This window comes from Grus americana, chromosome 7 (genome assembly GCF_028858705.1).
Source record: "Grus americana isolate bGruAme1 chromosome 7, bGruAme1.mat, whole genome shotgun sequence".
NCBI lineage: Eukaryota > Metazoa > Chordata > Aves > Gruiformes > Gruidae > Grus > Grus americana.
In genome coordinates, this window is record NC_072858.1 from 16,144,384 (window position 1) to 16,163,270 (window position 18,887).

General features: G+C 58.7%; 2 protein-coding genes across 3 annotated transcripts in view; both read right to left on the reverse strand.

Annotated features, from left to right (window-relative positions):
* ARHGAP19 (Rho GTPase activating protein 19) overlaps nucleotides 1-3,688 on the reverse strand; it is a 46,774-nt gene extending 43,086 nt beyond the window's left edge. For both annotated transcript variants that reach the window (XM_054832327.1, XM_054832325.1), the window contains exon 1: nucleotides 3,625-3,688. In XM_054832327.1, the coding sequence (XP_054688302.1) occupies nucleotides 3,625-3,668 (44 nt within the window). In that variant the 5' untranslated portion in view covers nucleotides 3,669-3,688. The remainder of the gene's footprint in view (nucleotides 1-3,624) is intronic.
* A 3,789-nt stretch (nucleotides 3,689-7,477) lies between these two features.
* On the reverse strand, nucleotides 7,478-18,823 carry RRP12 (ribosomal RNA processing 12 homolog). The gene is made up of 34 exons (XM_054831729.1): nucleotides 18,560-18,823; nucleotides 17,274-17,509; nucleotides 17,103-17,186; nucleotides 16,784-16,860; nucleotides 16,502-16,607; nucleotides 16,217-16,333; nucleotides 15,965-16,103; nucleotides 15,532-15,659; nucleotides 15,129-15,227; nucleotides 14,957-15,048; nucleotides 14,769-14,880; nucleotides 14,511-14,608; nucleotides 14,268-14,382; nucleotides 13,848-13,990; nucleotides 13,564-13,685; nucleotides 13,351-13,415; nucleotides 13,078-13,240; nucleotides 12,828-12,982; nucleotides 12,405-12,472; nucleotides 12,125-12,218; nucleotides 11,803-11,961; nucleotides 11,587-11,667; nucleotides 11,398-11,503; nucleotides 11,146-11,253; nucleotides 10,893-11,050; nucleotides 10,461-10,552; nucleotides 10,203-10,361; nucleotides 9,862-10,034; nucleotides 9,612-9,737; nucleotides 9,226-9,275; nucleotides 8,869-8,947; nucleotides 8,569-8,636; nucleotides 8,091-8,173; nucleotides 7,478-7,884 (listed from the first exon to the last, which is right to left on the reverse strand). The coding sequence occupies exons 1-34, from the start codon at nucleotides 18,696-18,698 to the stop codon at nucleotides 7,782-7,784; spliced, it is 3,897 nt and encodes a 1,298-aa protein (XP_054687704.1). The 5' UTR covers nucleotides 18,699-18,823; the 3' UTR covers nucleotides 7,478-7,781.
* Between the last annotated feature and the right edge of the window lie 64 nt (nucleotides 18,824-18,887).

Consider the following 18,887-nt stretch of genomic DNA (forward strand, 5'->3'; position numbering starts at 1 on the left):
AAGGGAAACTAATGCCGGCTCCCCCAAGAACTTCCTGCCTCTGAAAATCAGAGCTGCCACATTACCACTCAAGAAGAAAGGATGTTTTGGCCGGACTCCAAATTATTAGAGCTTTATAGGCCAAAAGAAAACACATTAAAAGTTCTTGTAAGCCAGCTGGCAGGCAATTATTTAAGCAGCTTATCACATTCTTCACTATCTACAGTTTCTGAAAAAAATTATGAGGAAACTCTAGATAGCTTAATTGCAAGTACCTAGCGTAGAGGTGAGAAAGGCCAAGAGCCAGGGAGTCAGTCTGTCGCACCTCGGAGAAAAGGACCAAATACTCAAACACAACAGTAAGTGTAATGCTTACTGTAATGGGTCAGCCAAATTTATCACACCATGGGGCCACAGTTCCTCCCATTTCTCTCCCCAAGCTGGCTCCAAGACCCCTGTGACTTGGGACCCCGGGAACCCATGGCATCAGTCTCCAGAATCACAGCGCAGGGTCGGCGAGAGCCTGCTACTTCTGCGCAAAAGCAGCACAACAGGTCCGTGCCTGAAACCAGCAGAGCACAAGCTGAAGAAAGTTCCTCGGCTCTGTGTTCTTGCCTCCAGCTAGGGAACAAGTGAAAATGAGATCCTACAGAACAAGTGAAAATGAGATCCTACAGAAAGAGCTAACTCTGAAACAAGTGGAAAATACAAGGGCTCAGCTGTGACCAGGAGCCTAATCCAGCTTACAGAGGGACAGTATTTCCAAGAAGAGCTTGACTTCAGTGCAGCCATTAGATATTAGCCAACATTTCCATGCTGCCCTGTCTCCTTCCCATCTGCTCATGCCACTTATTAAACCAACACACGCTGAAGACCGTTGACCTTTAGGACAAGGAATTTGATTTCCCAGCACAGTGTCCAGCGCTTCAGTTTCAGACTGAACTGAGTGCCCAGGCACCTTTAAAGGAGTGTTAACGAAGCCCGGTGACATTTTCATATGCATGTAAATGCACACACAGCAACAAGGCAATGACTAGGCTGGCAAGGAGACCCAGACGCTGCTTTGGGCTATGTGGGCAAGCAATGCTCCCCCTTCATGCAAACAGACAATAAACTGAAGCGTAGCAGAACAAGGATCCTGTTGTCCAAGCCCAGCCCAGGCCCTGGATGAGAACAGGACAGGGTGTTACGTGCAAATATACAAAAATACTGCAAATGCAACTCAGCCTTGAGTTTGGGTCTGGATGTGTGCCTGATGGGGCGTGGACTGAGTAAGGGGGTTAAACACAAGTCTCAGTCTCAAAGATTTTAGTGAGAGCTGCGGAGAAGGGAATGTTTGAATAAGATTGTCCCCTGCTCCCGGCTATCTTCAGAAAAAAAGTAGCCATGCGCTCAGACTTGGCTTTAACTCTGAAATCAACCATTTTTTCTGCATGACCCTCAGCAAGTCACTGACTTTTTGCCATTAATTCATGTTTACAGTGAACATTTTCCTATTTGCAGTAAAACATAGATGGCAATTGTGTCTCTCTTCATAGCCTGTTTACGATGTGAGCTCTCAATGTTCAGTTATACAGTGACACACTATCAAGCCATTTTAGCAAGATGTCCTCTGCCTTTTTTGCCTTTTTTCAGCACCTCCTGCCTTCCAGGCCCATGGCTTTTTACCTTCCGCCCATCCCACCCCTGCCATATCAAATGGCCGACGTGAACACTGAGTGCTTGGCAAAGCATTTAGGTGCTGCTCAAATCGAACATTAAATGCATTCATTAAAAAGACAGATGTTTCCCTTTTGAAATTAAGCACTCGGGCACACTGTAATCATCATTCTCAGTTATGAAGAGCCAGGCAGAGGTTAGAGAGACCACAAACCGAAAAGATCCACACAAATCATCTTTTGTCATGTTCAGTAACATTTGGTAAGGAGTTTTAAGACAACTAGCTTTCATTTCCAATCTTTAAGTCAGCATGCAATAAGACCACACGCGCAGCATGCAAGCTTTACTAGTTAACTTGCACTTCTCTCCAGATGAGAGGAAATAGGGGCAAAAGCACAGTCATGAAGCATACTTTAAAAAAAAAAAAAAAGCAAGCTTTGTGGTCTTTGTGGTGCTAGACCTGCAAAGCAAGAGATCAATTTGCTAGCACTACCTGTGGTTAACAGGAAGCATTGGAGTAAAAGTTACGCTTCAGGCTTTAACATAATTGCTTGCGGTAGGGTGGGTAAAGAGCTGGGGGATTACATCCTAATGACAACTGTCAGCAAATAAATTCAGTCATTTGGACTGATCCAGGCCACTTTTAAAATGCTTTATCCAAAAGAATGATTTAAGTATCACCTGCACGGAGCATACTCATCCTTTAACCAGGCCCAGCATTTTAGGCACTCCCTGCTCAAACGCGCCACACTGAGCACCATTTCTTCATCCCTCCTTCCAGAACAACACGCTGCCCCAACCCAGGCACCGCAGCAGTTCCCCCAGCTAAGCACAGCAAGTGCCATCAGGATGGGTCCCACCCAGAGAATGGGACAGCACCACCGTGATTCAGGCTGGGTATGAGGCATCAGCCCTCAACTAAATTTATTTTGCAAGTCCACAAGAATTACTGCTTAAAGGATACTCAGTTTACAGTGCACTGCCATGCATGCAGGGAAAAAAAAAGGCGGGGGGGAAAAGAGGAAGGGATATTACAGCTTTTTAGCAGTAATCCAAAAACACTATTCTGGTAAGATGCTCATACAGTCTCCACTATTTTATTGGCAGCAGCCACAGAACGGTTATGCACGTAAAAGTACGTGCTAAAGCTTAATTATGTAAAGCTTACAGTGTATGCATATTTAGAAAGCAAGAATAATGCACGCAGAGTGGACAAAGCGAGGAAGAGAGGGTTGGATGCAAAGCAAGTCTATATAGTGCCATCACCCTACCAAACCCTGCAACTGCCAAGTGCTCGATATTGGGCCTCTGCAACTGCAGGACTGAGCCAGCCCGGCCACAGCCCGGCTCGTATCTCTGCAGGCAGCGAACGGCTGCACCGGAGCAGGGGCAGAGCTGCAAGGCGGGCACTAGCCCGTACTAACGTGAGTGCAGGGACACGCTTCTTCCCTGCGGGAATGTCCCCCTGCCCGAGGGCGGCTGGTTTAGAGCCGGAGCTCTCCCCTTTGCCGGAGAAGCGGGCGATATTTCCCCTGCAATGCAGCACAGGGACGCTGCAGGGAGCGCTCCCCAGCCGCCGAGGCCGAACCCACGGGGGAGCGGACGACCGCAGCAAACCAGTCCGGAGGTGCCTGCAGGGTGCCACCTCGATGTCTCCCGTCCCGCCAAGCGAGGGGGGCTGCCCGGCGGCACGGCCGAGCACCGGTGGCCGCCTGACGCGGCGGGCGGGGGGTTGGGCACCTCGGCCCAGCGGGGGGTAAACGGCTGCCCCGCCACAGCAGGGACGGTGAGAGCCCGGCTCGCAGCGGAACCACCGCAATGGGCGGGCCGGGGCCGCGACGCTGCGGACGAGTACGGAGTAGCCCGCAGCGCGGAGGTCGGGCCGGGCCAGGCAGCGACTCGTAACGCGGCGAAGGGCCGGGAAGGGTGCCCGGGCGCCCCGCGGAGGAGTGGGGGGTGCCCGCCCCGGGGAAGCCCCACTCCTACCTGCCGCCGCGCCGCCCGCTGGGCACCGGTGCTCTCGCCGCCATCTCATACCTGCCGCTCCGCCTCCCCATTGGTCCGCCGCACCACCCCTCCTCGGCCCCGCCCCGCCCGAAACGCGCACCGCCATTGGCTGAAGCCGGCACCGTCCCACTACCATTGGTCGATTCGAACGGGCAACTGCCGATCCGCGCGCACGACGGCGGCGGGGGGAAACGGCCGTCTGTGCTGGGAATTGTAGTCCGGCGGTGGGCTCGGCGGAGCACAGGGCAGCGCGCGGCCTGCAGAGCTCCTCGGTGCGCCGGGGGGACCCTCACGGCGGCAGAGCCTGCCCAGCCGTCCCCGGCATCGTCTGCCTGTGAGCTGCGGCAGCGGCCCGGGGGCCCGGCTGGCATGCTCCCACTGCTGGGGGGTGAAGGGGGCAAGAAAGGTGCAGGTGCCATTTTGCCTACGCTTGAGCATCCTTCGAGCGGCAGGAGCCACCACCGCTCCCGGGAGGGGAGAGGAGAACGGCTGACGCCTGCACCACCAGCACATGCGAGCCGCGGGCCTGTGCACAGCACCGGTACAGAGCTGCGGACGTTCTTGTGACGCTGCCTTTCAGCCTTGTGCACACCTGGCGCCCCAAGCCTTAATGTTCTGTAGAAAAATAAAAGTTGCGGCCCTTTCATTTCAAGGAAACTTTTAAAATGCGGCTCATGTGAAACCAACACAGCAGGGTCTGCCTGAGCCTACAGAGATCACACAAAGTGCTTCAGAAAGCATGAGTTACACCATAAACCTCAACTCACATCTCAGCTAGAATAATTTTTATCTTTGCTCACCATCAAGGAGAAATTAGAGGAACAGAGACACAGGAAAAAGCAGTTTTATTTGTTTCCTATTTGTTTTTTTCTTTTGTGCATGGAAGCACCTGCCTTGCCCCTAGCTGCCCTGTGCCGCTGCACATTTGCTGCACCAGGGTTTGCACAGAGCTTTCAGGTAGCAACCAAGAAAAGAGACAACTTTTTACAAACGATAAGTGAAACTGTAGATCAGAATGCTGAGGGGACTAGGAATTAGTCCTGAACACTGGAGAGAGACTGTTTACAAGAGCATGGAGTGACAGGACAAGAGGTAATGGCTCTAAGCTGAAGGAGGGTAGATTTAGATTAGATATTAAAAGAAATTCTTTACTGTGAGGGTGGTGAGGCACTGGCACAGGCTGCCCAGAGAAGCTGTGGATGCCCCCTCCCTGGAAGTGTTCAAGGTCAGGTTGGATGGGGCTTTGGGCAACCTGGTCTAGTGGAGGGTGTCCCTGCCCATGGCAGGGGGGTTGGAACTAGATGGTCTTTGAGGTCCCTTCCAACCCAGGCCATTCTGTGATTCTATGATAATTAATCTAACATTTTTTTAATTGACTGGATTTCAGCTGGAGTGGTCCCTTGCCATTGTAGACCTCAACACTTAATTATCTTACCACCAATCACTTTAGCATAAACACCCAGATTCCTCTTATACTGCTACCCCCAGGAGGGTTTTCCCATCCCTGCACCTTGGTGTGTGCCAAATCCTGCCTGAACTGGGGAGCCCCAAAGGCGCTGCAGTGTGGCCCAGCTGGATGCTGCATGGGCACAGCCCCACAGGGCACATCTGTCCCTCTCGGCACCATGCCACAGCGGACACAGCTCAGGCAGGTAGCTTCTAGGGTAAGGAAATGATGTTTTCCTTCTCCTCCTAATTTTAAGCCTTAAAACTCAATATGGGCATCTACAAGTGTCCCAGCCAGTGCCAGGGGCAGCCTGTTAGTGCTCCCCTCAAGCGTGCCTAGCACACCTGCAGCCTGCAACTCGGAGAACTCCTGCTTTGCAGCTGGTATCTGCAAGGTTAAGAGCCCTTCGTGACACTTTCCTGCACAAGCATAGCTGAACAAGGGTACACTGTCCGTGCCCGCTGTAGCCTGCGGAAAGGAGTTGTATGGTTTAATGGCATGCTGGGTGAAGAAACAGCCTCCAGCCACCTCACAGCTTGAGCAACAAAAGCCAGGCATTGCTCCAGGTCCCTGTCTTGCGCTTCTCTGCGGGTAACTGCACAATATTTGTGGCTGGTATCTGCAGGAGGCAGCACCCCACATCCCCCCTCACCCTGTCCCATAGCAGAGAGCTGTGCTCAGGCTCCTGCGGGCCCCCCGAGACGCAGCTCTGCTCCCTGCCAGGGACAGCTGCTGGTGGGGAGCAGGCTTGACTCACAGCCGGCCTCCCTGGGTAGGATGACATCTCTTCTCCAAGGGTTTCTATTGCATTACATGATTAATTAGCTGATTAACAAGATGTTGTTGCAGAAGAATCTGTTCTCTGGACACCGGCTCAGGCGAACACCATCCTCTGTGTTAATGAAACTCTTCTGTTCCACACAGGCATGCACTAATTTAAGCAACAACATGCAAATGAAGAACAATACAGTGAGTAATCTGGAGCTTTTAAATGATTTAGCTACAGCCTTCTCCAGGCCCTGTCTCCAAGGACAGAAGAGAAAGCAGAAAGACAGATAAGTCTGGTGGGTCCAGAGCCACGTTACAGGTGTTGGGGGCTCAGAAGGTGACTGCTGCCTGTCTCCCCCTGTTCTGCTCTCAGGAGAGGGAGTGCATCAGGCCAAGGCTGCAGGCAAGCAGAGGAAGATGCAAGTAGCTCCTGCTGACTGAATGTGGTCAGGAGGTGCTGCTGGAGATGCCTGTCCCATGAGCCAGGCTGTGGGCTCTCTTCTGACAGGATTAGAGCAGCAGCACTTCAACACAGCCCTGGGGCTCAGGGGTCCAAGTGAGAGCCCTGGGTGGGCAAGCAGGCAGGGGACAGTGCTCCGGACAAGGCAGGGCCAATACCTGTGCAAGAGCCCTCCTCTACCCCCAAGCTTTTAAAAGGATCTTGGAAAAAAACACAAAGCACGACAGCCACAAAACTGGATTTGCAGCCTCCACAAAGAAGCCTGGGGTAAGAAGCTGAACAAGCACAATCCCTTCAGCTTATTAGGAGACTGAGAAGTGTTGCAATTCCAGCATGTAAGATACCACTGTAGGAAATAACAAAGGACTAAAGGCTTTGTCATATAGAAGAGGAAGAGAAAGCCACCTACGTTCATAAATACATGTTCTTTGCAGTGAGTGTGAGCACCTGGACGTGTATCCATACCCCCAGCTCCATTCTCTTCAGCATGCTTTGGCCAAACACCATCCTTTGGGCTCAGTGCAGAAATAACTGGGCAAAAACACATGCTCAGGCCAACCCGAGATGGCTGAGCAGCTAAAAAGGTCCAGGATTATTAGTGCTGCTCAGGTCTAGTTGGCAGGAGGTGGTCAGAGCAAAGGGTGTTTCTCAGCTCTCACAGGTAAGGGAAAGGGCAAGGCACAGAGGTTTGCAGTAGCAGTTTTCCAGCCAATTTGAAGAAATTTGCAGCAAACCATTCTGCCCTTCAACCAGGCATGGCTGAGACGAGAAAAGCAAGAGGCAGGACCGAAAATAGTGGCAGCCAAATGGCAGACACTCCCCCCATGGCACAGATCCCCAGGCTGAGACCGCGCTCATCCAGAAGATGCTGCCAAGAGGGAGTTTGTATAAAGAAGCTGGTTGTAGCAAAGGACTTTTCACCATCTCTGGCTTCTTTCTTTGGCCAACCCCACAACTCAGCCCTATTGCATGTCTGCCAGGAGGGCAGGGGACATGGGCAGTGCCTCACTGCTCCGTACTGCAGTGTTGCTCCTGGCAGGCCTCAGAGAAGCCCCATGCTGGGGAGAGGGCTCCGGCCCCAGGTCCCAGGCTGATGCAGGCGTGAGCCCTGTGGGGTGCAGGGCAGAAGGCAGAACAGAGGGGACGCGGTGTGCATCTGGGCTGCGTAGGAACAGTGGGTTTTTATCAATACAGAGAATTACTTACATGTTACTTGCTCTCACACACACACACACCCCCCCCCGCACAAGGCAGCACAGCACCTTCCTCCAGGCACAGGAGGGCAGGGCTTGGGCCATGAGTCCATAATACGATGGGGTGGCTTCCCAGGGATTCTCAAACAGGCGCAGGCCACCTTCTGCAGAGAAGTCCCCCCTGCTGCACTCATGAAGCCCCCGGTGCCCAGAGGTCATGGGGTGTTGTCTGTCTTTGGGCAGGTGCAAGCAGAGCACCCGAGGCTCCTCAGGGGCGTTGGGCCTTCAGACGGTTCCTGCGGCCGGCCTTGGCCCCGCGCTGGGCACCTTTCATCAGGCCCTTGAACTGGCCCTGCATTTTTGCCCGTTTCCTGGTGGGAGGAAGGAGCAGGAGGCTGGGTTAGTGCGGGCACTGGGGCACACCTAACACACAGGGATGCTCCAAGCTCTGCAAGGAGCAGTGCAGAGGCTGGCAGGGAGCTCCCAGACCCAGAAAAACACCCGTAACAACAAAAAGCAGGATCCAACTCAGGTTTTGGCCCCATTCCCACCCTGTGCCCTTCCCAGCTAGCCTCACCTTCTGTTGAGTTTAGCTCTGTTCAGGGGGATGTAGGCGTAGGGGTCAAGCTGGCCCTTCTTCTTCACGTCACCTTTACCTTTCTGCGGGAGATAGTGACATGGGAGAAGATGCAGCACCAGGGGAGATGCATGCATCCCGTTCTGGTCCAACCCTGCCGCCCAGCCATCCCAAAGACTATGTTGCAGTGGGGTGCCAGCCGAGCACGTGGCCCTGGGAGCTGATTTCCCACCCAGATGATGCTACAGACACCTGCTTCAAGCAGGAACTGGCCACGGCAAGGGCAGGACAGGGCATCCAAGATAGGCTGGAAGCATTCACAGGTACTGAGTATTTGGCAGCTCCTCTCAGAGAAGAGATCCCCTCCAGCCTTGGTGCTACCAGACCAGACCCCCAGCAAACAAATGGTGCTTCCTGCCCCAGCGAAGCCCCAGGCATCCCCCCCCACTCAAACCCTGCAACCCTCTGGGTCCCTCACCTTGGATCTGTACTCCGCACCGAAGGCTGGCTCCTTGTCCAGCTGCCGGTGGATCCCAGAGCCTCCGGCTGGAAAACAGGCAATGTGTGTTGAAAGGGGGTCCCAGGGCTCCCCTTTCCCAGTTCCAGACTGGGGGAGCTGTTCCTGTTTTTGCCTCCAGCTCTTGGGTGTGAGGACAGCAAAAAAGGGTGACCATTTCCCATGAGCAAAGATCTCTGCTCCAGCTGGGCTGCTCCAGGGCAGCAAGATGTTCTGGCCCCCTGGGGAGCCCCAGACTAGGCACACAGGCGGAGGACTTACCTCTGTACTGAGGGTAGGTCCCGGGCTCGGGTTCCTCCTTGTCTGGCTCCTCTCTGAACCGACGCTTCTGGCTTTTCTTCTGCAGAAGAAGGCAGCGGGGACCCTGCAGCTCGCTTGTCCTTACAGTTCTGCCCTCCCACGGACCCCTGACCTCCCAATTCCTCCCATGGGGGCCCAGAGACCTTCCAGACTGCCTGTGTGCATCCCCTGTCCCCAGCCACCCTCCCGCACCCCCTCCAAGCAGCTGGCACTTGCCCAGTGCCCCCAGTGGCCTCTTGGGCAGAGCTGCAGCTGCCATAGCACAGGCAGGACTGTGCCAAGCCCCCGCCCTCTCAGGACCACAAGCCCCGTACTCACACTGCGGAGGCCCACATCTTGCAGCACATCTGCCATCTCCTCATCCGCTCCTACAGCACAGTACAAGAGGGTCAGTGCAGGATGTGGGTGCAGGAGACCCCCTGTACTGTGCCAGCCCCTGGAACGGGCTGCGGGAGCAGGGTGCCCCTGCCGAGCAGCACAGGTGGCTATGGCCCCTCCAGCACCCTCCTGGAGATGAAGGGGGCTGCCTGCCCTGGGTGGCAGTGGCCCAGAAGAGAGCCACTGGGTGCGACATGAGGCCGCACCAACCCCTGCCGCTTCCACCCACATCCCTCCCCAAGCTCCCACTCACAGGTGGCAGGAAGAAAACCGTTTGGAGTACCAGAGCAATGTCTAGCGTGGCCCCCCATCAGCCCAGGCAGTACCTTTGGCTTCATCATCATCCAATTCCTCCTCCTCCTCCTCCTCTTCGTGGATGATCAGGCGCCCGTCCTCAGACATCTGGAAGTCATGGCTCACTCCTCTGGACCGCTTGGGCCCTGGCTTGGTGGCTGCTCACAGGGAGATGGGTCAGGGCCTGGGGAAGGACCTGGTCCCGGGGGCAGTCGTACCCCCAGGGCCCCTGTGCATCACACCAGCTCCCAACCCGCCAACACCCATAGCTCCGCTCCTCACCCAGCACCCGCTGGGACACGTTGGGGTCCAGGAAGTTGAGAGGCTCATCCTCTTCCCCTTCCTTCAGCCAGGCCTGGCCCTTCTGCCGTGCTTGCTTCCTCCACTCCTTGCTCCGCTGCTGTTTTTCCTCTTCCTCCTCCTCGTCCTCCGAGTCAGCCAGGATCTCCTCCATGCTGGGCAAAAGGCAGAGAGGACGATGGAAATGGAACAAGCCCAGGGGTGCAGACCCCAGCCTGCCACACAGCACACAGCAGCCCTGGAGACATCCCCAGCGTCTCTAGAGGCACCAGCTGAGCAGATCTGATGGGGCTGCTCCTTCTTCACCCCTGGCCCATCTTCACCTGTCTCCTTTGGGCTGTGCCAGTGGTGCCTCCTCTTCATCTGTATCCACAGCCGCCTTCCTCAGGGCGCGCTGCTTGCGGCTCCGGGCTTCCGCCTTGCGGATATTCATCAGCACCTTGTGGTACTCGGCCGGCAGCAGCCCCCTCACCAGCTCGAAGCTGAGGAGTGCACAGAGAGTGGTCAGTGCCCATCTCCTCCTCCACCGCTCCCCAGTGAGCTCCCCCGCTGCCCCAGTGCTGCTCCAGCCCCCAGCTCACCCAAACTTGCGGATGAACTTGGTGAAGAGGTTTCGCAGCTTCATACGGAAGTGGCGTCTCATGTCATCCGAAAGGTTCCCCACTGCCTCCAGCTGCCAGGACAGAGACCCTCGAGACCAAAGCACCCCTGCCCTGGACACCCAGCCTCCCACTCTTCCCCTGCATGGCCACCTCGCTCACCCTGCTGCCGTCTCCCTGCACCCGCCCCAGGCAGCACCTGCTTGGCAGGGCTGGTTCATGAGGGTTTTCTGGCAGGTCCATGCCAACATTCAGGAGAGGGACCTCCTCACTGCCTTCTCAGCCACCAAGATCAAGGCTGTGCCCCTGGCTCCCGGGGAGAAGCAGGGTGCGGCTGGAGATGCCCCCGGCTGCCCAAGGCAGCCCCAGCTCTGCCCCGCCACCCTCCTCGGGGCACCCCATGAAGGATCTCACCATTGTCTGGACGTGCTTGGCCAGCAGCTTTGTGTCCACCAGCAGCAGCGTGACCTTGAGGAAGCCCAGGGCTGCCTTCACCACGTCCCGTGTGCGGGAGGCCAGCAGCAGGCAGACGTTCTGCAGTAGCTGCTCCACCACGCTCAGCTCCAGGTGATCTGCAACCGCAGCAGGGCTCAGTTGCAGCCAGCCTCCTCCTGGCACCCACCTTCACCAGAGGGTGCTGCCTCGTCCCCCCAGCTCTCCTGCTCACCTTTGAACTCGAAGAACAGGCGGGTCAGCGCCAGCACCGTGCAGCTGATCATGGTAACTGAGCCCGTGAGCCCCGCATAGACCAGGAGCAGGAACCGCTGCATGGCCGCTGCAAGAGGGGGACCACTCAAGCTTCCACTCGCCCCCTGCCCAGCAGCATCCCTGGCCTGTTTCAGCAGGGTGCCAGGCATGGGTCTGATCCCCCCCAGAGCTGGAGTGGCCATGGGGCTGAGTAAGAAGAGCAGGAGCTCACCTTGGGGGGTGGGCCCAAAGCGTATGAAGGCATGCCCCATCTCCACAAGCAGCATGAAAGCGTTCTTGCGGGCCCCCACCGACACCTCCTTGGTGCACAGGATGACCTGGAGGCACACGAGCATGTCACCTTGCTGCTGCCTGTCCCCCCAGCCAGAACCAGCCGTGTCCCCCCAGGGACCATGCTCACCTCTGGGACCAGGGCAGTGACAAAGGGCTCGTGCTCTGCAGAGAGCTGCTTCACGATGTGGAACAGGCACTTCAGCCGGGGCTGGGGAAGGAAACAGCCCAGCACTGGTACACCCAGGGACACGCACCCAGCTGCCCCCACAGCCCGCCCCATCCCCTCCCTTCCCTTCCCCTCCCAGCAGCAGCTGAGCTCCACCACCACAGTCCTTGCTCTCACCCTCTTGGCCGGGGATGCCGCACTCTTGAGCGAGTCCAGCAGCACTGTCTGCAGATCCTGCAGGTGGGAATGGACGAAGGCCTGGCAGGGGGCGTGGGGAGCAGCACACACTTCTTCCAGCACACGGTATGCCTTCTTCTGCATGCTGCGCTCTTTGCTCTGCAGGGACAGCCAACATGGCCCTGCCGTCAAGGCAGCACCCAAGCCACCCAGCAGAGACCTGTTCCCTATAGCGGCTGCTCAGGCACCCCAGAGCACGGCAGCAAGCAGACAGTGCCCCAACTGCACCCCCTGTGCCTGTCGGGGCTGGGGGCCGACTCACCTGGAGGGAAGGCTGGATGGTGCAGTACAGGGAGCCCAGGGACTGCTTGTCAGCGTAGGGTGCCATTGCCACCACCAGGTCCAGTATGGAGAGTCTAAAGCAGAGAGGGACAAGCAGGTGGGTGACTGCAGGGTGACTAACAGCCCCCAGCCAAGCTGGGACTCCAGGCTGCGAGTCTCATTGAATGCACAAAGAGTGGCACATCCCACGTGGGACAGCACCAGTGCCCTAGCACTGCTCACTGGGAAGAAGCCTGCAGCTTTACTTATTAGGGTGTTACCTGGTAAACTCTGAGCTCTCAGGACTGGTCAGCTTCTCGCTGGCTTTCTGCAGGAACCCACACACCATCTGCAGGGCAGGCACACATAACAGAATCAGAACTGACCAAAGGGAGCGCTTTTACAAGAGTTTGCAATCCACCTGGCTGTATAGAGACCAGAAGCACCAGTGGGTCCAAAAAGAGCTGAACAAATTCCCAAAGGGCTCATGCAGAAGGAGCTAGATGCCAAGACTGGAAAATCCCAGATGGCCAGCTGGGAAGGGCTCCCTCCCTATGAGGGCAGGGAAGGGCTGCTCTCTGCCCAGCTGCTTTCTTCCTATCCTCTCCAGTCAGGCACCCACCACAGCCCCATCAAACTGGGTCCAGCTGGGAGATGCTGGCCTGAGCCAGCACAGCCTGCCCTGTTGCCCCAGCCCCCCTCACCTGGGGGTCCGTGATGGTCAGGTAAGCACGGACAGTGTCCAGCACAGAGCGGCGCTGAGCACTGCTGCGCCCATCCTCCTCGGGCTGGCTGTACACGTTGAACAGGATGGGCAGAAAATTTTTGGCAAAGCGACCCACTTCTGCCCGCTCCGCATCTAGAGAGAGGACGACGGGGGGTACAGATCAGCATTCCCCTCTCCAGGTCACCACAGGGGACAGGGACCACCACGAGGGTCTGTCCCCCCCCAACCTGTCTCGCAGCCCTTGTGGATGAGGGTGCGCAAGGCCTGGCACACGGTGGGGCGCAGGTCCGGGCGCTCGCTGATGGCTGTGCCCAGGGTACGGGCCAGTCCCTTGAAGGCCCCCAGCACGTCTGTGGGGCGGGTGCAGAAGCCAGGGAGCAGGGTCCAGACCTGGAAGGCAAAGGGAGAGGTGGGAGGCCAGCACCCTTCACCCGGGTCACCGTGCCCCATCCTGGCACCATGGGTACGCCATAGCAGGACTCCCGGGCACTCCTCATTACCTGCCACTGCAGCGTGTCGTAGATCTTGGCCTCCACGCTCTTCCCAGCCTGGGTAAACTCCAGAGCTGCAGAAGGGAAGAGGGAGATGAGCAGAGCAGCAGAGGTGGCAAAGCCCCGCTCCACCCCAGGGAAGGGAGGTTCCATGCAGCACCCTGGGGCTCCCGGGAGCACAGGACCGCACCACTGGGACTCCCGCCATGCCACCCTCCTCACCTCTGCTTTTCAGGGCAGCTGCCAAGGGCAAGAAGTAGCTGGTGAAGAAGCCAAGCCGCACGCCCTGCACGTAGTCCCGCAGCACCGGCAGGAGCCAGCTGCGGGGGAAATCCAGTGTCTCCCTGGGGAGGGAAAGCACGGTTAGGGGAGCATGGACACTGCCGGCATCAGCCCCTGGGCACAGGACACCTCCACCCAGCCCCAAACTGGGCACAGAGAAGCTTGGCAGCGTTCTCCGCTGCTGGGAGCAGGTGCAGGACCCGCTACTGCACGGCTGTACTCACTCCTTGCCGTCGATCTCCAGAGGCACAGCTTCCAGCAGCACCTCCGGGCCCATGGTGCTCACAGCAGCCCCCACCGCCCGGTCCACTTCAGTGGTGTAGGGGAAGTGTGGGGAGAGACGTAGGTCACACAGGGACTGGAGACACTGTGGGGACAGTGCAGGATGGTCACAGAGGAGCCAGAGAGACAGGTCAAGCATGTGTCACTCGCTATTCCTGTCCAGGGATACCAGCTGCCCTGCATGTCCCCGTGCTGAGTCCCGGACCCGCGTGTACCCTGCCCACGCACGGGCAGGATGGTGGGCACTGGGGCAGCCCCACTCCGCAGCCAGAGAGGGCAACGCAGCCCAGGCAGCAGTGTGGCCACCCCACCTGCCTCTGCAGATGAGCCTGGCACCTCTCTGCCCTCCCAGCCTGGCTCACCTTCCTCATGATGGGGTGGCACTGCTTCCCACACGTCTCGAAGAAGACCTCCAGCACCCGCAGCACCTCGTCCCACACCGCATGGAAACGGTATGTCAGGCCTTCCTCCACTGATCTGAGGAGGAGGAAGGAGATGGTCATGCTGGCAGGGACTGACCCAGCACCAATCAGGGACCGGGCAGAGGGTGCTCACAGCTCAGCCAGGCCCACGGGGACAGCCTCTCCCACACCACCGCTCCTCACCTGAACATCTTACAGAGGTAGGCAGCAGGGGCTGGGGCAGACGCAGAGATGGTGCCCAAGTCATCCATGTGGGGAGCGATGCACTCGCTCAGGAGGGTCTGCAGGGGCAAAGAGGGAAAATGGGGCGGCAGTGGACTGCAGATCCCCCAGCCTGGCAGGCATGGAGGGGCACACCACCCCCCAGCAAGCCCCAAACCCCTGGGGAGAGCCCCCCACAAGGACCAGGGCAACCAAGGGAGGGGTGCCCATGTGCCATACCTCCAGGGTCTGTGCTGCTGCTGCCACTACCTGGGAGTGTGGGGAGAGGAAGCAGTTCATGGCAGCTGAGAAAAGCCGGGGCAGATGAGCCCAGCACAGGTCCTTCTGCAGCCTGGAGAACAGAGACGGGGTGGGTGAGAGACTGAGCAGCTGCCCCCCCCCTGCCCAGCCACAGCCCCTGCCTGCACCTGCCCAGGTTGACGTGCGCCCGCTCCATGGTGGACAGCCAGGTCAGCAGTGGCTGCAGGTCACTCGTGCTGGGCACGTAGTCGTAGAGGGCCTGGGGAAGCAGAGGGTGAGTGGGTGGGTGGTGTGGCACTGCCAGAACCTTCCCTCCCCGCGCCAGCACCCCACACTCACGGTGATTATTTGGGCGTTGAGCTCGGCCGGCAGGCAGGCTATGCTGGCCTGGGCACTGAAGAGGCTGTGGAAGGCTTGCATGGCGCATGCCGTCACCAGCTGCAAAGGACACGGCGTCAGGAGGGGGGGCTCCATGGCAGGCAGCACCCCTTCACACCCTCTGCCCCCCTTCCCCAAATAAGGCCGTGCCTGGGGAAGCCCAGTGCTGCTGCGACTGCACCCTGTCTTCAGCCTCCCTCTCCCACAGCAGGCAGGCCAGCAACACCACCCATCCCGGGCTCCTCACATTTCCATCCTGCGTTTCCAGGCTCTCAGCTGGCAGCTGAGGGGGTTCAAGCCCTTCCAGGGCGCAGCCAAGGGGGAAAGGGGCTGCCCTTGCCATCCCCAGCACGGGGACACTCACCACGTGGCTGAGAGTCATGACTCGGAGCAAGGTCTCGCAGCAGGTCTTCACCACGGCCGCGGGGAAGCAGGGCAGCAGGTCCCGCAGGAGGGCGAGGATGTGCAGGGTGGTGGTTGCCTCCTTGGTGCCTGTGGGAACAGAGCAAAGTCTGAGCCCCTGGCACCCCGAGGCAAAGCCCCCATGATAGAGCTAGGACTAACCCATGGAGTTGGGGTGAACACCATTCCCCCCCTCCCCTGACTTCTAGGAAGAGCAGAGCAACAGACAGATGTCTGAGGACCCTCCAAAACACCTTAGGTGCCCCAGAGGCATCTCATACCCTCCCCAGCAATCCAGGGTGCTGCACCCTCCCCTCTTCCCTTCAAGTCTTTATTCTCCCATGGCCACAGGACCCCCCCCACTCAGCTGCAGACTCTGCTCCAGCACCCCACACCTCCAGCTTTTTCAATCTCCTGCACGCAGAACTTGGCGGTGGAAGGTGCCGCAGGGTGATGCTCAGGGGCCGTGTCTCCAAACATGAACTCACTGCCCCTCAGGACAGAGCACACGCCATGCTGTGCCGCTTTCCGCACCTGGGGAAGGAGAGCCCAGGTGGGTAGAAGCCATGGACCCCGGGGGCACAGCCAGCCCCAGAAACGAGCCCTAAAGGCAGTGTCATCCCTTGCGAGAGGCACCAGGAGCTCACCTTGGGCTTGGTATGAACGCAGAAGCTCAGCAAACCGTGATAGACCTGGAGAGTGATGGGGTAGCTCCAGGCTGTCAAGCCCTGCTTCCGCAGCAGCGTGGCCAGACAAGAGAGGACCTACAACAAGGAAGCAGCAGGGGCGTTAGCATCACCCCACAGAGACACCCCCCCCCCCTTCATTGCAGCAGCCTCCGGCCGAGCACCCAGCACCACCCTACAGCAGCAGCCTCGACCCCAGTGCTCAGCAGACCCCCGGGCAGAGCTGGCAGCCTCTGGGCTACTCACCCATCGCAGGGCAGAGGTGGAGCTGCTGCATGCCTGTGAGGACACGACACCCATGAAGGCTTTTGAGGCATCTGAGAACTTTTTTATGAGCACAGGGCTTGGGACTCTGCCGGGAGAAGGGGGTGTGTCAGTGGTGTGAGGGGCAGTGGCAGTCTCGCAGGGAACTGCATCCCCAGCCCACCCTGGTTGGGTCATTTCCCCAGCCTGGCAAGGGGGACAGCGCCAGCCCCTCCTCCATGATGGGGCCAGGTAGCTCTCCCCACTCCTTTGCCAGCCGCTCACCGCTTTAGAACGAGGTTGAGCAGATAGGCAACAGCAGCCAGCGACTCGGGGGATTCCACTGCCTCCAGCGTGGTCATCTGGGAATAGAGGAGGGGTGAGCAAGGGGAAGCGGGGGTTCGCACCAGGCCAGCCCATCCCCATCCCCAAGCCTTAGGGAGGGGAGCAGAGAAACCAGGAACAGCCCAACAGCATCTCTGCTGGAGAAGGATGCCCAGGGCCTTGTCTACAAGCACAGCCTGTTCCACCACCACCCCTCCCGAGAGCCCACTCATGCTGCCAACAGCAGCTCCCCTTGCACCCCCTCACAACCATCACTCACCAGCGCAGCAAAGTACTCTGTCTCGCTCTCCTTGCCTCCTTGCGAGCGGATCACCTCCGTCACAGCTGCCAGCACGGCACAGATCTATGAACAGCAAGCGGAGCGGGTCAGCACCCTCAGCCTCAGAGGTCCATCCCACTGGACCCCCACCTAGCCCGGCTCCCCCCGTACCTCTTTGTGAGCGGCAGAGTTGGACTCCCAGAAGCGCTGCACCTTGCTGAAGGTGACGTTGGTGCAGTCGCTCAGCCCGCTCAGGAAGGTGCCCGAGGACTTCTCCGTGGCCACCTCCCCAGCATCATCCTCCTCCATACGGAACTGAGCACTGTCACTCGGCCGCGCCAAACGCAGGGACCCTGACTGCAGCTCATTGTGCAGCTTCACCGCATCCACCGTCAAGTTACTTTTCTCTGCCGGGGTGAACGGGTACACTCAGAACTGTGAAGTCATATTGCTCTGCCATTCACCCCGAAACCCCCTACACCCCCCTCCTTCCCCTCCTAGCCAGACCAGCTTGGCTGGAGCTCATCTCCAGCCCGTGGGACACAGATGCTGCTTTCTCCTGATGGGAGAAAGCACAGTGATAACTGGAGAGAGCTCATAATTCCTGTGAAAGCAAACCAGGGCACAGTCCAGTCATCTCCTCTGATGGAGGAGAGCATCACACCCTCACGAACACATCCTGGTGTACCACGGCTTTAATGCTGAGGTGCTCTGTTACTCTGCCCCATTTATCTTCTTCTGCCTGGAGCCCTGGCAACCATATAGCCCAGGCACAGGCTTTGCATCCCTCTAAGTCACAGACACCAGCTTGCGACCAGCGGCAAGAAAACAGTGTGTGATGCAAGAGGCGTTTCTTCATCGGCAGGAGGAAGATCTCCTCGGCCAACGGCAGCCAGGGCTGTGAAACTCCAGCCCATCGCAGACCGTGATGCTCTGGGGTTTGTCTTCTCCATCGTGTAGCCTTCTGAATGGGAGCATCGGTTGCATTCCTTTTTGTGCCAGACACCACAGCAGCACTTACAGGCACAGCCATGGGCTTTCGGGAGCCTGAATCGCTCCTGCCATGAGCACCCGGAGGTGCAGGACATATCCTGGCGGCTGTGGGCCCGGCAGGGTGACAGGCATTGCTGCGAGCCGTGCCCCGTTTCGCTTCCACAGGCCCAGTGTCACGGTGACGGTAACGAAGACACAGTCGTTACGCCGCGGGCTCGGTTCTCCTCCCCGGTTTGCTGCCTCCGCCTCCCGGGGCCGCACCTCGGGGGGTCAGCGGCTCCGGGCCGGGCCCTCCTGCCCCCGCCCCAGCTGTCAGGAGCCGGGGACCCAAAGGCTCGCCTCGCAGGCCCCCCGCGCCCCTGCAGCCCCCGCCGGGAAGGGCCGGGCACAGGCAGGGAGCTGCCCGCACCGCGCCCCTGCCCGCACGGGGGCCCCGGCCTCCCTGCCCGCCTCCCTGCCCTCACCCGCGGGCCGGCTGCAGAAGCGGCTGCGGGCGGCCAGGCGGTGCTGACGGGTCTCAGGGTTGCAGTCGCTGCTGTGGCCCTTCCGCCACCGCTTCAACTTGGCGGCGGCGCCCGAACGGAGCCGCCCGCTCCGCGCCATGCTGGAACCGGCTCCACGTGCTTCCGCGCCGCGCCACGCCCCTCTCCCCTTCCGCTTCCGGTGCCCGCCGCCATCTTGAGTGAGGGCACCGCTGCCCTCAGGGCTGGCCACCTCTCAGCAGGACGGGTGGGGAGCGGTGTCGCGCCCGGTTGGGGCTTGAATAGGAGACCCGACGGGCCTAGGGGTGGC

Excerpts from the sequence above, each read along its gene's own strand:
- RRP12 (XM_054831729.1), bottom strand. The coding sequence starts at position 18,698 with ATGGCGCGGAGCGGGCGGCTCCGTTCGGGCGCCGCCGCCAAGTTGAAG. Across the intron at positions 15,049-15,128 it reads TCAACGCCCAAATAATCACC|GCCCTCTACGACTACGTGCC; the intron begins GTGAGTGTGGGG and ends CTGCTTCCCCAG. Across the intron at positions 10,362-10,460 it reads AAGTTCATCCGCAAGTTTGG|CTTCGAGCTGGTGAGGGGGC; the intron begins GTGAGCTGGGGG and ends TGCACTCCTCAG.